Raw genomic sequence first — 24699 nt, 5'->3', positions numbered from 1 at the left:
CGCATGGCTGGACCCTCACACCCAACAATGTGTGTGCATGCATGCGCGTGTGCATGCATGCGTGGGTGGGTGTGCGTGCGTGTGTGCACACGCCTCGGTGGTAACATGGTGTACAGAACACAGCTGACTTCTACATCTCCTCGTCTCTTTCATCTCTCCATTTCATCTCCCCCTTTCTACTCCTCTAGTATTGGATCTGTACCTTCTTTGCCATCCTTTTAAGCTGCAGCCCTTCTTCTCTTGTAATTCCTCCAACCTTCATTTTTCCTCACATTTCATCTCGTTTATACGCATATAACCTTCAATCTTTACCTCCTTTAACCTAATCTAGTAGCGTAGTGTTCAGTCCGGTGTTAGCTGTATTTTACTTGGAGTGTGTGGCATAGCCTTTGGTAAGGGCTGATCAAATGTTCTGCATTCATTTCTACTTATGTGATCATATGAAGTGATCTGTACAATACCATTTCTTTATTTGATTGGCAAATGTGACATTTGAAAGAAAATATATAATATGTTCTGATGTTTCAGCTGTATTCTGTTGCTCTATCTGGCTCTCCTCTCTTGGTTTGATATGTTGTAAACTCTCTGTCCTCTCCACTACTTACTGTGCCTGGTTCCTTCTGTATTCTAGGTGAAAAGCATTGGCCCGTCCGCTCCCAAAGCCACCATGGTAGGAATGGCCGTTGTGTGTGGAATAGGTAAAGGTTGCTCCTAATCACTGATACACGGTCAGAGCTTATATCAACTTCCTAATAGTTAGGCTAGGATTGGGCCTAAGGTAATCTGATCCTATATCTGTGGTGAGCGGTGACTTTTACCTTGAGTGTTCTGTGTCTCTCCTTGACCTCTATCTGACCTTTAACCTGTGACCTCTAGCTCCTGTCACTGTGTGTGGTGGATCATGTGTGACATCTGTTTGTGTACATTCGCTGCAGACCATCTAGATCAGTGTCAAGTCAATTGCAAAGATTAGGAGTTTATCTTGTCTTATTGAAATATCTCAAACATATTGTGAAACTTTTTGAAAAAGCTAATTCCTTAATTAAATTCACCCACAGTGGATTTGCAAGGTCTATCAACCAAAGAGAAAATCTCAAGCACAACTAACCCATAGTGGCACTTTCAGTGACCCCTGACCACAAAGTGGCAATCAAAAGATGACCAATTGCGTAAAAAAAACTATTTTTTAAAGGACTATTAGTAGGCTATAAGATGATCTTAGTGGAAATGGAAATGAGAAAATCTCTTGATGATTTTCATTGCAGTTGACCTGACAAGTAAAGTGGTTTTCTATTCCATCGTGTTGTGCCTTAATAAGCCCAAGCTGTCCCATACTGTCCGTCTTTTCCTAACCTACTGTACCATCAGGCCTGTGTCAAAACAGTGTTTTCTCTCAAATACATGAAGTGTGCTTGGTTTAGCTCACCCAGCGCACTGGATTGGTATTGTTGGCACTTTCGGGACTATCTAATTGGTTCCACTAAACCAAGCGCAGCTTAAGTGTTTGAAGGGATAAAAATACTATTTATACCCAGGTCCTAGCTACTGTACTATACCATGTATGTATGTATGTATGTATGTATGTATGTATGTATGTATGTATGTATGTATGTATGTATGTATGTTTGTTTGTTTGTTTGTTTGTTTGTTTGTGCTATGCTCCTGGACTCTTTCAGTCCTCAACATACCAAGAGGAGTTCTCTAGAGGTACGGATAAAGGCAGCTTTGAATGATGTTACTTCTTATTACTTAAAGAAGACATCAGATAAATCTGTGCTTATCCTTGCTAGCGACACTACAACCCTTCTCCTGTCCTCACAACCAACAGTCTGAAGGACTACGAGGGAGCTGGTATGTAAAAAATAATTTACACAGAGAGAGATATTACTTTATTATACTGAACAAAAATATAAATGCAACATGTAAAGTGTTGGTCCTTGTTACATGAGCTGAAATAAAAGATCCCAGAAATGTTCCATACTCACAAAAAGTTTATTTCTCTCAAATTTTGTGCACAAATTTGTTTATATCCCTGTTTGTGCGCATTTCTCCTTTGCCAAGATAATCCATCCACCTGACAGGTGTGGCATATCAAGAAGCTGATTAAACAGAATGATCATTACACAGGTGGACCTTGTGCAGGGGACAATAAAAGGCTACTCTAAAATGTGCAATTTTGTCACACAACACAATGCCACAGATGTCTCAAGTTTTGAGGGAGCTTGCAATTGGCATGCTGACTGCAGGAATGTCCACCAGAACATCCACCCAGACAGCTGATGAAACCGAGGGCTATTTCTGTCAAAAGCCCTTTTTGTGGGGATAAACCCATTCTGATTAGCTGCACCTGGCTCCCAAGTGAGTGGCAGCCTATGCTGCGCCCCTGCCCAGTCATGTGAAATCCATTGATTAGGGTCTAATACATTTAATGATATGAATTGCAACTCAGTAACTTCGTACACATGTTGCGTTTATATTTTCTGATCAGTATAGTTCTAACGGAACAGTTGGGGTGTGAAAATATAAGTATGAGGTATTTTTTTCCATTTACTGAATCCTGACATATTGTCTATTCTTCTTGGTCCCATGTGAATTGAGGAGGCCAAGACATAGTGGTGAACATCATTATCTTCTGCGTTGTCTAGAGAGACTGTGAGGTCTCTCAAGGTCTCTGTAAATGTCAGTGAAACTCTGGCCTCGGAGGTCTAGAATACAAGATTTAAAAAAAGTCTTATAATGTGACAACACAGGGTCCCTCTGGTAGATGATTGTTCAGCATCCATCATATTGCTAAATGAACACACATTTGTCACCAAAGATTGGCATTTATAGCAGCAGGTGAGCCTTAAATGCCTTTGGGTTATTGAGAGAGATGAGACACTGACAATGGAATGCTCGCTACCATTCTAAAACTGGCACTTACATTTCAGTTAATTAGCAGATGCTCTTAACCAGAGCGACTTACAGGAGCAATTAAGGTTCAGTACCTTGCATATTTTTTACCTTGTCGGTCAGGGGATTCGAACCGGCAACCTTTCAATTACTTGCCCAAAGCTCTTAACCGCTAGGCTACCTGCCACCTGTCATGTTAACATCTTCCCAGCCTGAAATAGTCCCCAATCGTTCTGACAGTAACGTCATGCTGTAAAATTTCTCCCAGTGTAAACATTTTACCATCGGGTTCTTGGTCACCTCCCTGACCAAGGCCCTTCTCCGCCGATTGCTCAGTTTGGGAAGCTCTAGGAAGAGTCTTGGTGGATCCAAACTTCTTTCATTTAAGAACGATGGAGGCCACTGTTCTTGGGGACCTTCAATGTTGCAGACACACCCTCTTCCCTCAGCCCTTAAAATAAGTGGATGCTTCTGATGACGTATCAGGACGTATGATGAGTATACACTTGCTGGGAAAGAGGCGAGGGAGGAATGATTTTTAAATGGACAGCCTATGCCCGTAAACTCGTCACTCGTTCATCCTGCGATGATTGTGTTTTCAGCCACCGGTAGCTTGTGGGTGTTTCTATGCGCTACAGTCAATAATGATTGCATGTCTACTTATATTAAATATATAATATATTGATATAAACTGGGTGGTTCGAGCCCTGAATGCTGATTGGCTGACAGCTGTGGGATATCAGACCGTATTCCATGGGTATGACAAAACATGTCTTTTTACTGCTTTAATTACATGTATTTTTACTGCTTTACTGCTTTAATTATTTGTAACCAGTTTATAAAAGCAATAAGGTACCTTAGGGGATTGTGGTATATGGCCAATATACCACAGCTAAGGGCTATATCCAGGTACTCCGCATTGCATCATGCATAAGAACAGTCCTTAGCTGTGGTATACTGGCTATATACCACAACCCCTCGGGCCTTATTGCTTAAATATACACCTAATGTATGATAGCTAGCAAATTAATTAGCTAAATAACATTAGCCGGCCTAGCTGGAACTTCTGAAGAAGGAAAATGTTTTATTTCTACAATTTCCGAAGCTAACCAAACAAAAGCATCATTACTTTTACTAGACGTGTTTGTGCATTAGTATCACCATTTCTAACTTATTTACATTTGTTTTTTACTTACACTTGTATGCTGACTCCATCTTGACGTTGAGGTTTTAAGTTTTGGCAGACTTTTCTTAGTGGATGTACAATCATCACGAATTGAATTATGCGGTGTTTCAGGCCCTTAAGTGAACATAATTGTACACTCGCAAACTCCATTAAAATCGAGGGCTGAGGGGCTTACGCTGCAAACTTCCCTTGCTTGGCTAATCATTTGGACCGACGACAAATATGGCCGCGGAGATTCCCCCAAGGGAATGAGGGTATGTGGACGAGGGTGTATCTTTAAAGAGTTTGAAACGCAGCCCGGATGTTTCTCTCACACCCTTCCTCGACCTTGAACAACTGCTCTGTGGGCACGCACATTTGTTTCACACATCTGCCAATCAATGGTGGCCAGGAGTATTGAAGCTTGTTGAGGTGTGAGGTCAGCATATAAACACCCAGACTCGCGCGTCAATGTCCTGAGGGTTGATGTGAGGAGAGATCTTTTGCGATTACAAAGACGTTGGCACTACGGGAGGGTGTGAGAGAAACATCCGCACAAGCTCAGCCATCCACGTAAAGAGACGCACGTGCAATTATTGAACTGGAAACATTTTCCCGCTGGGAGAGGTTTTACAACATGACGTCACAATCACAACACAATCAGAACAATTGGGTACTATTTCACACTGGGAGGATTTTTACATGACAACGGGCACTTCTTACTGTTATTCTGTCATGTCTTACTGCCATTCTAGAACAGGCTAATACTACTGGCCATTCTATATCCTGTAGGCTACTGTATATGATTACCTCTTATAAACAAAATATGTTTGCCCCACTGACTTTAATTATCCCATCAGCTGGCATAGTCTTCTACCAGTTAATCTAGGTCAGGTTCTAAATGATTAGCCTATAGTCTATAAAAGTCTGGCTGTACTTAAGTCTAACACCCAGAGACTTAGGCACACTGAGTCTAAAATGAGTTCTATAGGTCTACATTTGGAGGCAGCAGCATTAGATATAACTTCCTAACCAGTATCGCTGGTGCCACAATTGGGTCAGAAATAAGCTGTTTCCACTGTTGGGATGAGCGGAAGGCAGAACGAGACAGAAGTTCCATCCATTGGTAAAATAAAGTCTCCCCGCCCGCCGCACTGAGTCAAGCTGGCAGTTAACATTTAGCGATTAAATGTTAACACTCTTTGTCAGTTGTTAAATGCCAAGTCCACAGTGGCTCTCAGCCCCATGGCGCGGCGAGGTGGAAAAGGGAGGGAGGAGAGGGGGTGAGAAGGGCAGGGTAGATGTGTTGGCAGTGTTTTGATGTCAACAAAGCCAATAGGATAGAGAGACCCCTGGTCTGACACCCTCTCACACAGGCGCATGTACATACACATGTGTTTATTCAAATACTGAAAAATAAATGGAAGATGCATCTGTGAAAATGTCATTGCACATTATTTAGAACGAAAAGATCAGGCAGGGGTTGAGCAATTACACCAAATGTCATCCTATAATTTTCACTCATATTAAGTGAAATTGTATAGTCAGACAGTCAGGCAATTATGATACCCTTATGATAACCAAAATCATCCCAAAACTAAAATTTATACGTGAAAGGGTTCAAATTGCCTGAGAATGTGGAAGTTGTTGCATGACTGTGTTTCCGAACGGTCTTTTGTATTGGGAGGAAAGGCGAAGAGTTTGCGTACACCAACTCTGCTACACCCCGAGGGGCTCTGGAGGGGATGTTAGGGACCCATCTCTGGGTTGGGTGGAGGAGGGAGAGGGGATAGGGGATAGATACACAGCTGCTCACCCTCTGCTCACTGATGACCTTGTTTGTTTTCTGTTTTTCTCTTTTCAAAGGGATCACTGATGACTGAGGGTTGGAGTGTTCTCATTACTGAGGGTTGGAGTGTCCTCATTACTGAGGGTTGGAGTGTTCTCATTACTGAGGTTTGGAGTGTCCTCATTACTGAGGTTTGGAGTGTCCTCATTACTGAGGGTTGGAGTGTTCTCGTTACTGAAGGTTGGAGTGTTCTCATTACATGAGGTTTGGAGTGTCCTCATTACTGAGGGTTGGAGTGTTCTCATTACTGAAGGTTGGAGTGTTCTCATTACTGAGGGTTAGAGTGTTCTCATTACTGGGGGTTGGAGTGTTCTCATTACTGGGGGTTGGAGTGTTCTCATTACTGAGGGTTGGAGTGTTCTCATTACTGAGGGTTAGAGTGTTCTCATTACTGAGGGTTGGAGTGTTCTCATTACTGGGGGTTGGAGTGTTCTCATTGCTGGGGGTTGGAGTGTTCTCATTACTGAGGGTTGGCGTGTCCTCATTACTGAGGTTCGGAGTATTCTCATTACTGAGATTTGGAGTGTTCTCATTACTGAAGGTTGGCGTGTCCTCATTACTGAAGGTTGGCGTGTCCTCATTACTGAAGGTTGGCGTGTCCTCATTACTGAGGGTTGGAGTGTCCTCATTACTGAAGGTTGGCGTGACCTCATTACTGAAGGTTGGCGTGTTCTCATTACTGACGGTTGGAGTGTCCTCATTACTGAAGGTTGGCGTGTCCTCATTACTGAGGGTTGGCGTGTCCTCATTACTGAGGGTTGGAGTGTCCTCATTACTGAGGGTTCGCGTGTCCTCATTACTGAGGGTTCGCATGTCCTCATTACTGAGGGTTGGCGTGTCCTCATTACTGAGGGTTGGAGTGTCCTCATTACTGAGGGTTGGAGTGTCCTCATTACTGAGGGTTGGAGTGTCCTCATTACTGAGGGTTGGAGTGTCCTCATTACTGAGGGTTGGCGTGTCCTCATTACTGAGGGTTGGCGTGTCCTCATTACTGAGGGTTGGCGTGTCCTCATTACTGAGGGTTGGAGTGTTCTCACAGGATGTCATTAACATTAATGGGAAGTTTAGAAGGATTCTTAAGCCCTGAGCTTTAACAATGTGCTCAGATTGCCGCATCCAGTTGGAAGGAGAGTCATGCTAAGATATTTATTGGTGGGCTATACATTACTAGGTGTTTATGCACCAATTGTGCCATATTAGTGCGGTTAGCATTAGTGTTAAGGTTAGCTTACCACTTATCTCCACTGACGTTACCCACAGTTTTACCAGCACCACATTCCTGGATGTCATGATTTGTGTGATAGGATAAGTTATGTCATCATTTGTATGATAGGATAAGTTATGTCATGATTTGTGTGATAGGATAAGTTATGTCAGGATAGTGAGTCAGTGTTGAGCCATCTGGGTGTTAATATGCAGGCTCACATGTGCTGTATCAGGTGTGAAAATACTGATTAATATTAATATGATGGAATATGTGCCTACAGGAAGAGAGATGATGTCAAATACCTCACGGAACCACACAAGCCGGCATAAATCTGGGTTTATCATCTCATTTTGTTTGACTGGCAACAAACAAAGTGCACAGCTGCGTCATCAAGTTGCAGACAGACAAAATACCCATTTTATCAATTTAGATTGGAGACCTGGTTAACCTCTCAATCAGGAATAATCAATATACAGTGTAATTATATGCTCAGTCCCTGTGCTTATCTCCTTCTCTCCTTCTCATTCAGCTGGCAGAACCAATAACTGATACAGCTAATAGGCAGGCGTCTTTAAATTGACTCAAATCCAACAATATTTTTGCCCGTCCCTCTTTTAAAGGGGCCAATGCAGCCATTTTTATCTCAATATCTAAAACATTTCTGGGTAACAATGAAGTACCTTACTGTGATTGTTTTCAATTGGTAAAATTGAAGCTTCTTAGCAAGAGCAATTTCTCAAGCACGGGTTTTGCTAGGACTGTCGGAGAGTGGAGAGAGGAAAACTGAAAACTGGCTGTTACTGACAGAGGGGTTTGGAACTCTCTTTTTTACTGGTCTATTAATGTCACCAGGCAGGCCAAACTCCCACTAAAACAGGCTGAAATTTCAGGCGGTCTTTTTTCACAGTATTATTCCTACCTCACATTTTGGAAATAATCTAAAACCCAGAAGTCATGTTTTTGACGACACTGGGTCTTTTACCTAACCCCAAGCCAGCTACATTCATAAACAAATTGCTTTGTTACATTTCATTTACATTTTGGTAGTTGTAGGAACATTATCCAACTGGTTTGACATTGGGAATGTTCTAAAAAAAACAAAGTTCTTCTGTTGTAATTTCAGTATTTCAGCAAAAAAAGTTTCCTACAGGTTTCCTCATTGTTCTATTTAAAGTCGTTCTAAAATTGTTCCCGAGAATGTTATAACTTTCCATAAAAAAACACTTTATTAATCAATCAATCAAATGTATTTATAAAGCCCTTTTTACATCAGCCGATGTCACAAAGTGCTGAACAGAAACCCAACCTAAATCCCCAAACATCAAGCAATGCAGACGTAGAAGCACGGTGGCTTGGAAAAACTCCCTCTCTAGGAAGAAACCTAGAGTTGAACCAGGCTCTGAGGGGTGTCCAGTCCTCTTCTGGCTGGAGTGGCCACCAGTGTAGGACTGGTGGCCAGTCCAGCCAGTCTTACACTGGTGGAAGAGATTATAACAGTACATGGCCAAGATGTTCAAAAGTTCATAGATGACCAGCAGGGTCAGATAATAATAATCACAGTGGTTGTAGAGGGTGCAACAAGTCAGCACCTCAGGAGTAAATGTCAGTTGGCTTTTCATAGCTGATCATTCCGAGTTAGAAACAACAGGTGCGGTAGAGAGAGTCCAAAAACAGCAGGTCCGGGACAAGGTATCACATCCAGTGAACAATTCAGGGTTCCATAGCAGCAGGCAGAACAGTTGAAACTGGAGCAGTAGCAGGACCAGGTGGACTGGGACAGCAAGGAGTCATCAGGCCAGGTAGTCCTGAGGCATGGTCCTAGGACTTAGGTCCTCTGAGAGAAAGAGAGAGAATTAGAGGGAACATACTTAAATTCACACAGGACACCAGATAAGACAGGAGAAATACTCCAGATATAACAGACTGAACCTAGCCCCCTAACACATAAACTATTGCAGCATAAATACTGGGGTCAGGAGACACTGTGGTCCTGTCTGGCGATACCCTGAGACGGGGGCAAACAGGCAGGATATAACCCCACCCACTTTGCCAAAGCACAGCCCCCACACCACTAGAGGGATATCTTACTACCCAGAGACAAGGCCGAGTATAGCCCACGAAGATCTCCCACAGGGCACTAACTCGGGGGGTGGGGGAGACGCCAACACGGACAGAAAGATCACGTCAGTGACTCAACCCACTCAAATGACGCACCCCTCCTAGGGATGGCATGGAAGAGCACCAGTAAGCCAGTGACTCAGCCCCTGTAATAGGGTTAGAGGCAGAGAATCCCATTGGAGAGAGGGGAATCGGCCAGGCAGCAAGGGTGGTTCGTTGCCTTTCCATTCATCTTCACACCCCTGGGCCAGACTACACTCAATCATAGGACCTACTGAAGAGATGAGTCTTTAATAAAGCCTTAAAGGTTGAGACCGAGTCTGCGTCTCTCACATGGATAGGCAGACCATTCCATAAAAATGTTGCTCTGTAGGAAAAAGCCCTGCCTCCAGCTGTTTGCTTAGAAATTCTAGGGACATTAAGGAGGCCTGTGTCTTGTGACGTAGGTATGTACGGCAGGTCCAAATCGGAAAGATAAGTAGGAGCAATCCCAAGTAATGCTTTGTAGGTTAGCAGTAAAACCTTGAAATCAACAGGAAGCCAGTATAGAGAGGCTAGCACTGGAGTAATATGATCACATTTTTTGGTTCTCGTCAAGATTCTAGCAACCATGTTAAGCACTAACGGAAGTTTATTTAGTGCTTTATCCAGGTAGCCAGAAAGTAGAGCATTGCAGTAGCCTAATCGAGAAGTGACAAAAGCATGGATTAATTTTCCTACATAATCTTTGGACAGAAAATGTCTGATTTTTGCAATGTTACGAAGATGGAAATATCTGTCCTTGAAATATTCTTGATATGTTTGTCAAAAGACAAAGTAACGTGAGATCCATCACAGATTTATTTCAGATGACTGTACAACCATCAAGATTAATTGTCATATCCAACAAAAGATCCATTTGTTTCTTGGGACCTAGAACTAGCATCTCTGTTTTGAGTTTAAAGGTAAAACATTTGCCGCCATCCACTTGATAATGTCTGAAACACAGGCTACCAGGGAGGGCATTTTTGGGGCTTCACCGTGTTTCATCAAAATGTACAGCTGTGTATCGTCAGCATAGCAGTGAAAGTTAACATTATGTTTCCGAATGACATCACCAAAAGGTAAAATATATAGTGAAAACAAGTGGTCCTTAAACGGAACCTTGAGGAACACCGACATTTACAGTTGATTTGTCAGAGGACAAATCATCCACAGAGATAAACTGATACCTTTCCGACAGATAATATCTAAACCAGGCAAGAACTTGTCCGTGTAGACCAATGTGGGTTTCAAATCTCTCCAAAAGAATGTGCACAAGGACAGATGCAGAGCCTTGGTCTGACACCATTTAAAGGTAATTTCCCACCTTCATGAGTGCAGTCTAGGTGCTATGATGGGGTCTAAAACCAGACGGAAGCGTTTCGTATACATTGTTTGTCTTCAGGAAGGCAGTGAGTCGCTGCACAACAGCTTATACATTTTTTTGGAGGAATGTGAGATTTTATATATGCATATAGTTTTAAAATTATTTTCTGGGTCAAGGTTTGGCTTTTTTACTGCCCCTTTTAGTGAGTTTGGTACACTTCCGGTGGATAGGGAACTGTTTATTATGCTCAACATAGGAGGGCCAAACACAGGAAGCAGCTCTTTCAGTAGTTTAGTTGGGATAGGGTGCAATATGCAGCTTGAAGGTTTAGAGGCCAAGACTATTTTCATCAAAGTGTCAAGAGATATGATATAGTATTAAACAACTTGAGTGTCTCCCTTGATCCTAGATCCTGGCAGTGTTGTGCATACTCAGGACAACTGAGCTTTGGAGAAATACGCCGATTTAAAGAGGAGTACGTAATTCTAATTATCATGACCTTCTCGTCAAAGAGGTTCATGACTTTATCACTGCTGAAGTGAAAGCCATCCTCTCTTGGGGAATGCTGCTTTTTAGTTAGCTTTGCGACAGTATCGAAAATAAATGTTGGATTGTTCTTTTTCTCCTCAATTAAGTTGGAAAAATAGCGTGATCGAGCAGCAGTGAGGGTTCTTCGATACAGCAAGACAGTCGAAATACTTCCAGTTTGGTGTGGCGCCAATACAGTTCCAATTTTCTGGAAGCTTGCTTCAGGGCTTGGGTATTTTCTGTATACCAGGGAGCTAGTTTCTTATTTCAAATGTTTTTTGTTTTTAGGGGTGTGACTGCATCTAGGGTATTACGCAAGGTTACATTTAGTTCCTCAGTTAGGTGGGTAACCGATTTTTGCACTCTGACGTCCTTGGGTAGGTGGAGGGAGTCTGGAAGGGCATCTAGGAATCTTTGGGTTGTCCGAGAATTTATAGCACAGCTTTTGATAATGCTTGGTTGGGGTTTGAGCAGATTATTTGTTGCGATTGCAGACGTAATAAAATGGTGGTCCGATAGTCCAGGATTATGAGGAAAAAGATTAAGATCCCCAATATTTATTCCACTGGATAAAACTAGGTACAGAGTATGACTGTGGCAGTGAGTAGGTCCGGAAACATGTTGGACAAAACCCATTGAGTCCATGATGGCTCTGAAAGCCTTTTGGAGTGGGTCTGTGGACTTTTCCATGTGAATATTAAAGTCACCAAAGATTTGAATATTATCTGGTCTGATAGGAATTCAGGGAACTCAGTGAGGAACGCTGTATATGGCCCAGGAGGCCTGTAAACAGTAGCTATAAAAAGTGATTGAGTAGGCTACATAGATTTCATGACGAGAAGCTCAAAAGGCAAAATGCAATCTTTTTTTGTTGTAAATTGAAATATGCTATCGTAAATGTGAGCAACACCTCCGCGGGATGCGCGGGGATATGGTCACTAATGTAACCAGGAGGAGAGGCCTCATTTAGCACAGTAAAATCACCGGGCTTAAGCCATGTTTCAGTCAGCCCAATCACATCAAGATTATTATCAGTGATTAGTTCATTGACTATAACTGCCTTAGAAGTGAGGGATCTAACATTAAGTAGCCCTATTTTGAGATGTGAGACATCACAATCTCTTTCAATAATGAAAGGAATGGAGGAGGTCTTTATTCCAGTGAGATTGCTAAGGCAAACACCACCATGTTAAGTTTTGCCCAACCTAGATCGAGGTGCAGACACTCCTCTGCATTCCAGGCTTGGTCCTGTTCGTGGGTAAGTAACATTCAGAGAACATTCTAATAATGTTATTAAAAACAAACATTCCTTCCTTAGAATGATGAGAACACATTCCATAAAAACCACAAGAAAACTTTAGTAATAATGTTATTTAAAAACATATACATTCCGTTCTAAGCGTCAACAAAAACCCTCTCTATCCTAAGTGTGTTCAGGTGTGTTGGCCGCGCCCACTAATTGGCCACACCTGATCTTAATGAGTGCTTGTTTCCTTTGAAATGGGGTCTGTTTGAATAAAACATAAATGTGTTGGCATGATTAATGCCTGAGGAAATTCATTTTCATGGTTCCTATCTGTGCTTGGAATAAGCTAGCAGTGGTATTAAGTCCTATTGAAACATTCAGTGAAGGAAGTTATTCAAAAGAACATCATTTCCATTCTCAGAGCCTTTATAAAACCTCCTAGGAAAACTTTCAAGGAACCAGACAAACACGTTCTCTGAACCTCCCTGCCACCTGAAAATACGTGTTCCCAGAACAGGCAAAATGTTCACTTCTGTCCTCAGAATGTAAAAAAAAAAAAAATACATTTTACTGGCATGACTTTGTTCCCACAACCAATGTGAAACCAAAAAATATAAGTTTCCACAACTTTCAAGGAACCAATGTGCTTGCTGTGTGTGTGTGTGTGTGTTGCCTCTCTCTGACACAGCTAATTGGTCCCCCGATTACAGCGGGATCATTGAACTGGTCCTTCTTCCTTCTTAATTAGGGCCCAGTGCAGTGCAGGGGCTCTTAACTCAGCAAAACTTCTCTCTGTCTACACTTTCTCTATGGGGAGCTCTGCAGTACTTCTCTCTATTTCTCTATGGAGGTCTCAGTGCTTTCTCTATCTGGGCACTGATAGTGTGGGGCCAAGCCTGAAGTTCAAAGGTGTGATTGGGGTGTCAGCACTGTGTGTGGATTAACTACAAAAGTGAATGGAAAGTGTTTTGGTTTTACAGCTATGGCACAATGTAATTAAAATGGAGATCACAGTGCATGGGTGTGCGTGTGTGTGTTCTTTATGTCTGATGCTTTTCAAGAACATTAAATACATTCATATATTCAGCAAACCCTGCCCTCACGTCTGTGACTTCACTTTGTCTGCAAACAGTCTCTCTCTCCACAAACCAAACTCTGACGTCAACGGTCAAGCTCTTTTTTTATAGAAATAAAATACCCACATACACGCCCACCTACTCTGATGACACATTCCATCTTCCTATAACAAATATTAAAACCCATGATGTGAGAACGAGGGTCATCTATCCCCTCTCAGCACTGTGACTGCTAATGCATGATTAAACAGGCACAGCAGCACACAGCCAAATGAATGAGTCTCAACGGTCGGCGGTGTCATTGCTTTTTCACCTGGATCACTCTTACACACACACACACACACACACACACAGTGGTGTAAAGTACTTAAGTAGAAATACTTTCAATTATTACTTAAGTCGTTTTTTGGGGTATCTGTACTTCACTATTTATATTTTGTACAACCTTTACTTCTACTTCACTACATTCTTAAAGAAAATAATGTAGTTTTTACTCCATACATTTTCCCTGCTTGGCAGGACAGGAAAATTGTCCAATTCACGCACTCATCCCTGGTCATCCCTACTGCCTCTGATCTGACGGACTCACTAAACAACGATGCATTGTTTGATGTCTTGAGTGTTGGAGTGTGGCCCTGGCTTTTGAAATTGTTTATACTTTTACATTTACTTTTGATACTTAAGTTTTTTTAAGCCAAATACATTTAGACTTTTACTCATGTACTCATTTTCTATTAAGGTATCTTTCCTTTTACTGAAGTAGTACTTTTTCCACCACCGCACACAAACAGACACACACAGACACACACAGACACACACAGACACACACAGACACACACAGACACACACAGACACACACACACACACACACACACACACACACACACACACACACACACACACACACACACACACACACACACACACAGACACACACAGACACACACACACACACACACACAATAGCTGCCATTCATCCCCTGACTCAATACAATGGGATCTTTAAAGGGACCATCTCTCTGCCATCTCAGCCATCTCATTTCAGCCCAAAACAGTCCACATGGTCTGGATGGACAGTTGGTTAAGTGACAGGGGTTTGTGCCGAGGGGTGCAATGCTACAACATGTTCATCCAAGCGCTCTCACCATCACTGTCATACCAAAACGTCTGAATCGAAGGATCGTAATATCACAAAGAACGGTCCAACTGAAATGAGATGTTCAGATATATTACTATTTTATTATTATTTATCTTTTTCATTTTCAGTAATGCAATTTTTTTGAAAGAACAAGGGCACTCATGTCCCATGTCAGTGTGTATGTGAATAACACATGCTCACTGTACATGCTGCTCTTCTTCTGCACATTCTCCTCAATGATTCCAGTCTCCACCTCTCCATCCCGCCCGGTTTTTCACCTTGCGCCCCTATTTTACCTGCCCTTCCTCTCCTTCCTGTTTTCTCTCCATCTTGCTTCACCATGATATCCATGTCATTGGCTGGAATATGTTAAAGGGATTCTCTATGTCTGAATCTACGTTTGTCAGATGTTTTTTTTAAAATTATTATTAAGATTGATTTAAAGACCATTTTTGAAGTGTGAAAACATCTGACAAGCTTTTATTTCGTGATGAACCATCCCTTTAATGATGCCAATTCTAGCTCTCTGCTTGTATTAACCATGTCATTACTTTTGATCAGATACGATATCTGATATGCTTATCTCATGCACATTGAATGATCCTCTCCATTGCTGTTTTCACAGGTACCCATCAGCAAAACTACAACCATGTGGTTCTAGGTAGCCCGACACGCACCCAGAATGGTAAGGACAGCTAACAGCACTAGCATCCAGATACAGGGTTATGTTCCAATACCCACTCTAGCATAGGCTACTACTTAGAATTCATGCCCAGTACATTACTTAGTGTGGATGTTGAATCAGAGCCACACAGTTATTTGTAGAAAGACAAATGTCACTAAATCACATTTTTTTCCCCAAACCAGGCCATTCTCTCGAAGTAATGTAGCCCAGATTTGGGGAATTAACTTTGAAACACTATTTTGACACAAATATATGCTACCACTGATGCCAACCTACTCTTCAATTACTCTTATTGAAAATTAACATTCTCTTATTAACGATAGAATCACAGAAGTGTCACATTTCATCATCATGACCGTGTATTCTTTTGAACGGAGCAAATAAAAAAAACGAATGAATGTCTATCTCCTTACTAAAAGGAAATGCGATTGGCTGGGCATCAAGTGAACCTCCTTTTAAGGTCACAGTGTCGCGTTCGACCATCGTACACGTTCCTCCTCTGTCATTAGAAGATGGAGTGCTATTACCGCTGCTCTCTGTGAGGAAATCACCCCCAGCTTCATTACATTTACAGATTTTCTTCTGCCAATGTTATCTATTCATTCACCAGAGCTGGGTTTAGGGGGGATAGAGGCTGATGAATAGATATGAGGAAGAGTGCTGGTTGCATAAGGACAAAGGGTGAGGCGAGGATAAAGAAGAATGAAAAGGAGAGAAAATACCATTTCTTTGTGTTTGTTTAACATTGGATTGGCCTCTCTGGCTGATGTTCAGTGTCTGCTCAACCCTGTGTAGAAGCTTTCCCCTCCAATGCTTCCGCTGCGTTTTAAGGAGATTCTGTAGTCGTAACGCATCTGCTCCTGTGTGTCAACTCAATGTGTGTTCCATTACACACTGCTAAACCAGATGAGTGTTCCATGAATGAAATACCCCTGAAATCTATGGGAAACATGAGAAATACATTCTGACAACACATTGAACGAACACGCTTTGATCACAAGCCACATAAACAGGGCTTGGTGTGCCAGTGTTCTGTGTTGCTCCGATAAGGCTGGTCTATGTAGCTAGTGCAACCTCTGCTATCCTCTGTGTGTGAAGCAACTGCTGACCTTCTGTCAATTGAAGAGGGTATACAAATTGCTCTTTGTACATATGAGGTGCATTATTACTATATCTAAAGGCACATTAGATTTTGGTCTGTTCCAAATACATAAAATATACATCGTTGGTTTATTCCAGAGGTAATTGCTGGACTGATGGCATTGAATGAGGTGTGTATTGGTTGGGTTGGTCTGAATGCTGTTTCACACCATCAACATGTTTCTGAACTGTTTGTTTTCCACTTGGGTGGGGTAGCTCACCGATCATTGAGACGGGGTAAGTCACACACACACACACACAAAAGCACACACACATAAACCCACATGAACTAACTAACACACACACCCTTCCATTCACCCCCACACCCTTCCACACACTCACCAACCCTTAGCCTTTGTACCTTCCCCTGTCCACATAGTCCGTGGTGTGGCTGTACTGTGCGTGGTGATTTAGCAGTGACGTGTGTTTCTGGTTATAGAGGTAGCTAACAGCATGCCACAGTGTGAGTCTATTTTCCCTGTGTGGAGAGTGTATTGCAGACACTTCTTTCACAGCTGGGTCTCTCTCCTCCCAAATCTCACCCCCCACAGTTCTCTCCGGACCCCTGCTGTCATCTGTCCTTTTCAAACTTCTCTTTCTTTCTCTTCAACTCTCCCCCCTCTTCAACTCTCTCCTGCAGCAGTCACCCATCCCTCTATTTTTATCTGGCCGCTGGAGCCAGGACTTGAGCCGCACCCTGCTGCCCACTGCTCTGCGTGACAGACTCACAGCCAGAAGGGGAGAGGGAGATGGGGAGAGGGATGCAGAGAGGGAGGGAAAAGAGAGTAGTCAGAGGGAGAGAGAGCGGGAGCTAGGAGATAGTAGGAGAGAGAGGAGCAGGATAGAGCGAGGGGAGTTTGAGACGAAAAGGGCAAAGAGAGAGAGAAAGAGAGGGAGAGAGGGGCCAGAGTCCCAGTATGCCCCTCTCTCGCTCTGGCATCACATCGCATCAGGCTGATGAGCGGGTTGCTGCCCTGTCCTAACCCTCTCCCCACCCCACCCCACTCCCCATCCCTCTCCCCACCCCTCTCCCCACCCCACCCCACTCCCCATCCCTCTCCCCACCCCTCTCCCCACCCCTCTCCCCACCCCACCCCACTCCCCATCCCTCTCCCCACCCCACCCCACTCCCCATCCTCCTCAGATCACAGCACACAAACTGTCACAATCAGAGTCACTCTGAAGCAGACATCCGTTGTTTGATGTGGTGTTGTTATTGGTCCGTTGTCATCTCCTCCGTGCCAAGCAATCCCACAGTGCCTAGTGACCGCCTCCTTCAACCCACGTCCCCTAACCCCCCTCTCCTTTCAGCCCACCGCCCACCTCCCAGACTCCACCAAACGCTCTCTGAACAAGTTCCTGTCAGATGAACACCTCCCGTCACTCCCCTCCCTCCCTTCCTCAGCAGCTGTGCTCTACCAGCGTTGCCTTTGTTCTGACTCCGGGTATGTTTTAAGAAGCCTGCCCATTTCCCATCTTGTTTGTTTTGCTGTGTCTCCCCAGAGAACACTAGGATGAGTGGCATCCTGACCTCGCAGACGGAGCCATACGACCTGTCCTCCTCGCGCTCCTTCCAGAGCCTGTCCCACCTGCCGCCCACCTACGAGGCCGCCGTCAAGGCCGACCTCAACAGATACTCCTCCCTCAAGAGACTGAGTAGGTCCTCGCCACAGCATAGTCCAGCGTTAGCAGAAACACTGAAAGAGCTCCCACTGCCTCGCTGAATGACCTGCATGTTAAAAACTCTAATGCATAAGTTAATGCCAACTCTGGTAGCCTAGTGGTTAGAGCGTTGGACTAGTAACCAAAAGGTTGCAAGTTCAAACCCCCGAGCTGACAAGGTACAAATCTGTCGATCTGCCCCTGAACAGGCAGTTAACCCACTGTTCCTAGGCTGTCATTGAAAATAAGAATTTGTTCTTAACTGACTTGCCTAGTAAAATAAAGGTAAAAAAAATAAAATGGTAAAAACTCTAATGCATAAGTTAATGCCTACTCTGGCATGGTAAAAACTCTAATGCATAAGTTAATGCCTACTCTGGCATGGTAAAAACACTAATGCATAAGTTAATGCCTACTCTGGCATGGTAAAAACTCTAATGCATAAGTAAATACCTACTCTGGCATGTTAAAAACTCTAATGCATAAGTTAATGCCTACTCTGGCATGGTAAAAACTCAATGCATAAGTTAATGCCTACTCTGGCATGTTAAAAAGTCTGCATTCGACTCGTTACTGGCATACATATATGAAGGATTATACCACACGCCCCTTAAAATGTAATGATAGGATATGTCAAAATGAAGGCTACATTCTCTTTTTCTGAAAGGGTCCTAATATTCAGTGTATCAGCATTCACAACCTTTCCAGAAAGTGCTGACTCTTGAAGACATAAACAGAGTGTCTGGATGAGAGGGGACAGACAATTACAAAAACACACACATCAAACATGCCCCTCCATAACTTCATCAAAACCACACCTCACTGGTATTCCATTCCAATACACCACACAGTCACTCTCTCTCTTTAAAGATGTCTCTTTAGAAAAGCAGCAGCCACCATTTCTCAGTGTGAGCATTTAAGCACATTAAGCTCTGTGCTGTGCTCTAGTTGCAGCTCTGTATTGATTCAGTGTACTACGCTGGGGTTCATCTCGTCATATTGAGCAGAACACAACTATTCCTTAAGGCTTGTGTAATTGCATCATGGCTGTCCTACTTACATTTGAGTAATTTAGCAGATGCTCTTGTCTGGAGGGACCTACAGTAGGGAGTGCATACATTTGAATACTAGTCCCCCGTGGGAATTGAACCCGCAACCTTAACATTGCAAGCACCATGCTCTACCAACTGAGCCACATGGGACTAAAGGGAGAGATCTGAATCTATTGTAGTCTACAGTTCAAAGTCGGTGTGTCCAAAGTCGGTGCTGTTACACACACACACACACACACACACACACACACACACACACACACACACACACACACACACACACACACACACACACACACACACACACACACACACACACACACACACACACACACACACACACACGCGCGCGCACACACGCACTCACACTGAATCAAATCTATTCAACCAAAAAAAGCACCTATTGAGTGTACAGGGTCTAATGGGTAGACTTGGAATCCATAAAATGTATTCCAAAGTGAAGGATCTGATCCCATCAGTGCTTGCTATCTCTAGAGTGGGTCAAAATCGGTATTCATGTGCCTGTCTCAGGTGTCTCTTGTGCTTGTTATTGTCTAATAGATATTGGACTGCATATTGATTGGAAGATGCTATGTCATTGCATGGGAAATGTCCGTGCTTGGGAAATTGTCTTAATAAGTAATGTTACAAAATGCATGGTGAATGTTGTTGCCATGTTAAAAACCTAACACTGTCCTCAGGCAGTGCCAGCCCAGCCTGACTGTCTTTATCTGCTTCCAAAGCAAATCATTTGCAGCAGCAAATAGCCAAAAGGCATCTTTCTACTGATAGATCATGTAGAATAGAGCCAGAGGCGAGATAGAGACGCATTTCCTTTATTGGAATAATGAAATGGCAAATCTCAGCTTCTACTAATACATGTAAATTGATGTATAAATTGAAAGTAAAGCGTACAGTGTGTCTCTGCACACACGTTCATTCCTTTTTCAGATGTTTTTTTTTCAGCCTGAACTGGCCTTGCCTTCTTCCCCATTGGGAATTAAAATGCACGGTACATGTTTCTCTAATCTATTAATCTATTAGAATTAATGATGACATCTTACTTTTATTTGCTCTTTTATTCATTAAAGGAGATGTATATTTCACAGATTTAGGCTAATTTATTTAATAACACACATAATTTTCATGCCAATTAAAAGCCTATACAGTATATATATATATATATATTTTGTTATTCATCTGGTAATTCTCTTTAGCCAATCCCCTTTTAGCTCCCTGTCATAATTGACATTTGTGTGAAAGGACTGATCAACCTGAGGTGTATTAGAAGCCTTGTGTCCATCATTTATACAGCTGGATCTATTCTACAATGGTGTATTATTGTTCTCTGGATTCTGGAGAGGTGTTTTATTTTTCAATTTATGAATAATGAATATTATTAACGGATTCATGTTATGAAAGTTCATCTCCATCTCACTTTAGCAGTAACACGTTCAAAGCCAAAGTGAAAAAGAACAGACTCGGAGGAAGACAGCTGTCTTTTTGGGTGTGAACTTCAAAGGTTTCCATTTTTTATATATATATATATATATAAATATATATCATCTCTGCCGCAGCTTTACTTAGTCATGGGCGGCAGGTAGTCTAGTGGTTAGAACGTTGGGATAGGAACGGTAAAGTCTCTGTTTTTGGATACTGGAGCCGACAAGGTCAAGAATCTGTCGATGGGTTTTTGAGCAAGTTATTGAACCCTAATTTGCACCAGGGGTGATGTACTACTATGGCTGAACTATGGCTGAAAACAACACATTTCACTGCACCTATCCGGTATATGTGACCATGAAACATATATTCTTTACATCTTAGTTTGACAGGATGTTTGTATGTGAGCATGTGTGTACTGTACATCTGTGTGTGTGTGTGTGTGTGTGTGGCGCACGATATTGTGTATGTCTGACTATGTCAAATCCGTACGTATGACTAATGGTTGATGCATGGTTCCCAGTGAGTCTCCTTTATAACACATACAAGGTGTGAGGGTGTGATATCACACATCCTGCCAAGACAATCTGGAGACATGCACATATCTTATCTCGACCTGTTCTTGGACACAACCCATATCCATGTTCGATTTGTTAATACATGAACGTGCAGATGAATTTTCATCCATGTTACGTGATCCTGCGTCTTTTCAAATAGCCTTTGTGTATGACGTTTTTGTGTGGTGTATGCAGTATGACACTGGTTGTTAACAGACTTGTACGCAACCTTTGGAAAGCCCACAGCCAGAAACGCCGGTAAAATCACAGATGGGGCCAGGATTGTCGTATTCTCAGAGCACCCTTCAGACCCGCTATTCAATCTCCTTTACTACCCTTTTCTCTCTTTCCCTCCTACTCTCTCTACCTTCTCCCTCCCTCTTTCTCTCTCCTAATCCACCTCTTCTGTCTCACTCTGTCTCTCCACAGCGGATAAAGACGTCGACGACTACTACACCCGCAAGCGTCACCTCCCTGACCTGGCAGCCAGAAGCACCCTGCCCTTACACGTCATCAAAATGAACCAGGAACAAGTACTGCATCTACATATTTGTATAAATCTGCATTTTGTTATGCAGTGGTGCCTGTTCAGAGCATGCATTTACAAAAGTCCCAAGCCATTGAATATATCAAGAGTTGACTGTATCTTCATCCATTCCTCCAACAGCAGCAGCAGCAGCTCCAGAGCCAGCCCCCCCAGCCCCAGGTGACCCAGGCCCCACCCCAGCAGCCCCAGGCCCAGCAGGCCCCCAGGAGACAGAGGCCTCCCCGAGTCCAAAGGGCCATGTCTCAGGACCGGGTTCTGTCCCCACACCGAGGCCCCCAGGAAGACTATAGCATCTCCTATGGGATGGGGATGACCGAGCATGGAGGACGAATCCTGTCTGATGAGCAGCTACTGTCTGCTGAGAGGCTGAGGTCCCAGGAACGCCTGCTTCCTCAGGACCGCTTGATGTCCCAGGAACGGCTGTACTCCAAGGACCGCATGTACTCCAAAGACAGGCTGTTACAATCGCAAGACCACATGTACCCTAAAGACCGCCACTTCTCCCAAGACCGCCTCTACTCGCAAGACCGCTTGTACTCCCAAGACCGCCTGCTATCTCAGGATCCTCTGATCTCGCCGGACAAAATGATGATGTCGCTAAAGCGTGGTGTAGTTGGCAGCGTATCCGGCGGTTTCCGGGGAAACAACGACAAGTCGATGTCGCACGCCATCTCGCACCCGGACGTGTTCATGCCCACGACGCCACTCATGGACCGCTACAAGATGACCAAAATGCACTCCCATCCCAGTGCCTCGAACAACGCAGGAGCGGCAGGCGGAGCAGGACCAGGACAAGGGGCACACTCCAACACGCTAGCAATGAACCACACGACTAATAAGAGGCAGCAGTTTGCCTCTAGAAGGACCCACACTGTGGAGCAGCTCCACTACATCCCCCAACACCACCACCAACAGCAACAGCAGCAGCAGCAGCACTATCGCACAGGCAGCAAGACCGAAGTGACTGTTTAACGCTGGCTAGCACGCTAACGGCTAGCTTGGGAGTGACGCAATGGGTAATGCTAACTCGCTAACAGCTAATCGCTAGTATGGGAAGGATTATGTTTCTGTGGGGAAAGGGATGGGAAGAGACTGACTGTTTGTAAGGTGGGACATGACACTCTGTAGCTTAGTTTCCTGCTAAGTCAATCAAAAGATAATACCCTCATCTCTTTGCCTTTCCGGACTTCACCAGAACCAAGTACTGTATTGTAATAGACTGGAGTTCTTCTGTAGACACAAACTCCATAAAGACTGACTCCAGATAAACATGGCTCAGCTGTGGTAGTGTGCTGTGAAATTGGCAAACTACTCTACTGTTATTCCTGTTATGCCCTAAGCACCAGCTCCCCTTGCCCTACACAATTGGGGTGTGATTCATATGAGGGGACATTGATTATATGAGAATACCGAGGCTCAGGCAGCCTTTCTGTCCAACCGTCCAACACAAATCTCTTCTTCTTTGAACTTCTACCGCAACTCTAAAGGGCTTTGCATGGTAAAACACAAGGACTGATCCAATCGATGTCTCCAAGACAAGTGTTGTTGAAAGACACGACAAGACAACCACGGGTGATGAAACCGGGACGGCCCTGTAACAACTTTATAAATATATAAATATAAACTACCGTTTGTAACGCCAGTCTTACGCATAGCTGTAGAGAGATCTTGAAATAGATCAAAACTAACGTTACTAGCACTTTTATTGGTGCCTCAGTCTGAGACAAGTGTTCCATTTTTACAAAATGGAGAATTGGTTTTAGTGGGTTTAAAAAGCACAATCAATTAATGAGATACTCTGTTTCTGTTCTTTCTTTCATAAATTTGTTCGGTGATGGCTAGCTCATAGATGATTGTAAATAAGCTATAATTCTAGAGGCAGTATTATGGACCAGTCCCTACTGGTTGGCTTTTGTATTAGACTGTCTAATGTTTTCAGTAGATTCTGAACAAGTTATAAACCACCACCGTTTCGTGATCAGTTCAGACTAGAAAACCCACTTAACCAAGTATTTGACAGGATAAATGAATACTATAATGTGTGTCTTTTCAACTATGTTTGTAGATTGAGAAGTGAATGAATGTGTTGATAAAAAAAATATACCACTGTTCATATTTGGATGTAAACTGTGTTCTATTGACTAATATGAGAAGTTGAAAAACATGGTGATGGATTATATGCTTGTTGCAGTAGGGTCAAATAAACCATCCATATTTTTTTAAACAGACAATACTCTTCTGAAATGACTATATTTGTGCTCTGTTTGTTGATGTGTATGAAAAAGAGCATATGTCAATCATATCATTTTACATTGGTACAGCTGACCAGCATGACCAATCAATACCTGCAGGGATTTGAAAGGGCTGAGTGAGAGCTGAAGGTGGGGTTTTCGTACACTTACACATGAGAACGTTTAGAAAACGGTAGCCTTTCCTTTGCCTGTACATATTCAAGCAATTGATCATCTCATAGAATAACCAAAATGTGAAAATACATGAAAGTACATAATCTCATTAGTTAAAGAGAACACAAATTAGAGGTGGGATTCATTTTTTCCCATGACACAGTGATCTTGTTTTTCTCAGGGGTGGTCACACCTATCCCTATCATAATCAAATCAAATGTTATTGGTCGCAAACACCTATTTAGCAGATGTTATTGCGGGTGTCGCGAAATGCTTGTGTTCTTAGCTCAAACACACAAATTTAAAATGGAATTAAGAAATATATAAATATTAGGACGATCAACGTCGGAGTCCGGAGTATAAATATACAGAACCAGTCAAAAGTTTGGACACACCTACTCATTCAAGGTTTATTTCCTTATTTTAACTTTTTACCCTTGGCATTCTCTCAACTAGCTTCACCTGGCAAGCTTTTCCAACAGTCTTGAAGGAGATCCCACATATGCTGAGCACTTGTTGGCTGCTTTTCCGTCACTCTGCAGTCCAACTCATCCAAAACCATCTCATTTGGGTTGATGTCAGGTGATTGTGGAGGCCAGGTCATCTGATGCAGCACTCCATCACTCTCCTTATTGGTCAAA

The 24699-nt window shown here is 43.1% G+C and overlaps 1 protein-coding gene across 3 annotated transcripts in view; it reads left to right on the top strand.

Moving 5' to 3' along the window:
* Positions 1 to 23884, top strand: part of LOC135523754 (protein shisa-6-like) — a 65992-nt gene extending 42108 nt beyond the window's left edge. Inside the window, exons 5-9 of one of the 3 annotated variants that reach the window (XM_064950631.1) lie at positions 632 to 670; positions 15193 to 15252; positions 17896 to 18048; positions 21536 to 21639; positions 21774 to 23884. In XM_064950631.1, the coding sequence (XP_064806703.1) occupies positions 632 to 670; positions 15193 to 15252; positions 17896 to 18048; positions 21536 to 21639; positions 21774 to 22625 (1208 nt within the window). In that variant the 3' untranslated portion in view covers positions 22626 to 23884. The remainder of the gene's footprint in view (positions 1 to 631; positions 671 to 15192; positions 15253 to 17895; positions 18049 to 21535; positions 21640 to 21773) is intronic. The other 2 variants (XM_064950633.1, XM_064950634.1) reach the window with 2 other exon arrangements.
* The last annotated feature ends 815 nt before the right edge of the window (positions 23885 to 24699 follow it).

The sequence above is a fragment of the Oncorhynchus masou genome, chromosome 31 (genome assembly GCF_036934945.1).
Source record: "Oncorhynchus masou masou isolate Uvic2021 chromosome 31, UVic_Omas_1.1, whole genome shotgun sequence".
In the NCBI taxonomy this organism is placed as follows: domain Eukaryota; kingdom Metazoa; phylum Chordata; class Actinopteri; order Salmoniformes; family Salmonidae; genus Oncorhynchus; species Oncorhynchus masou.
Note: the sequence above shows the minus strand (reverse complement) of the source record. Positions and strands in the feature narration are given on the sequence as shown.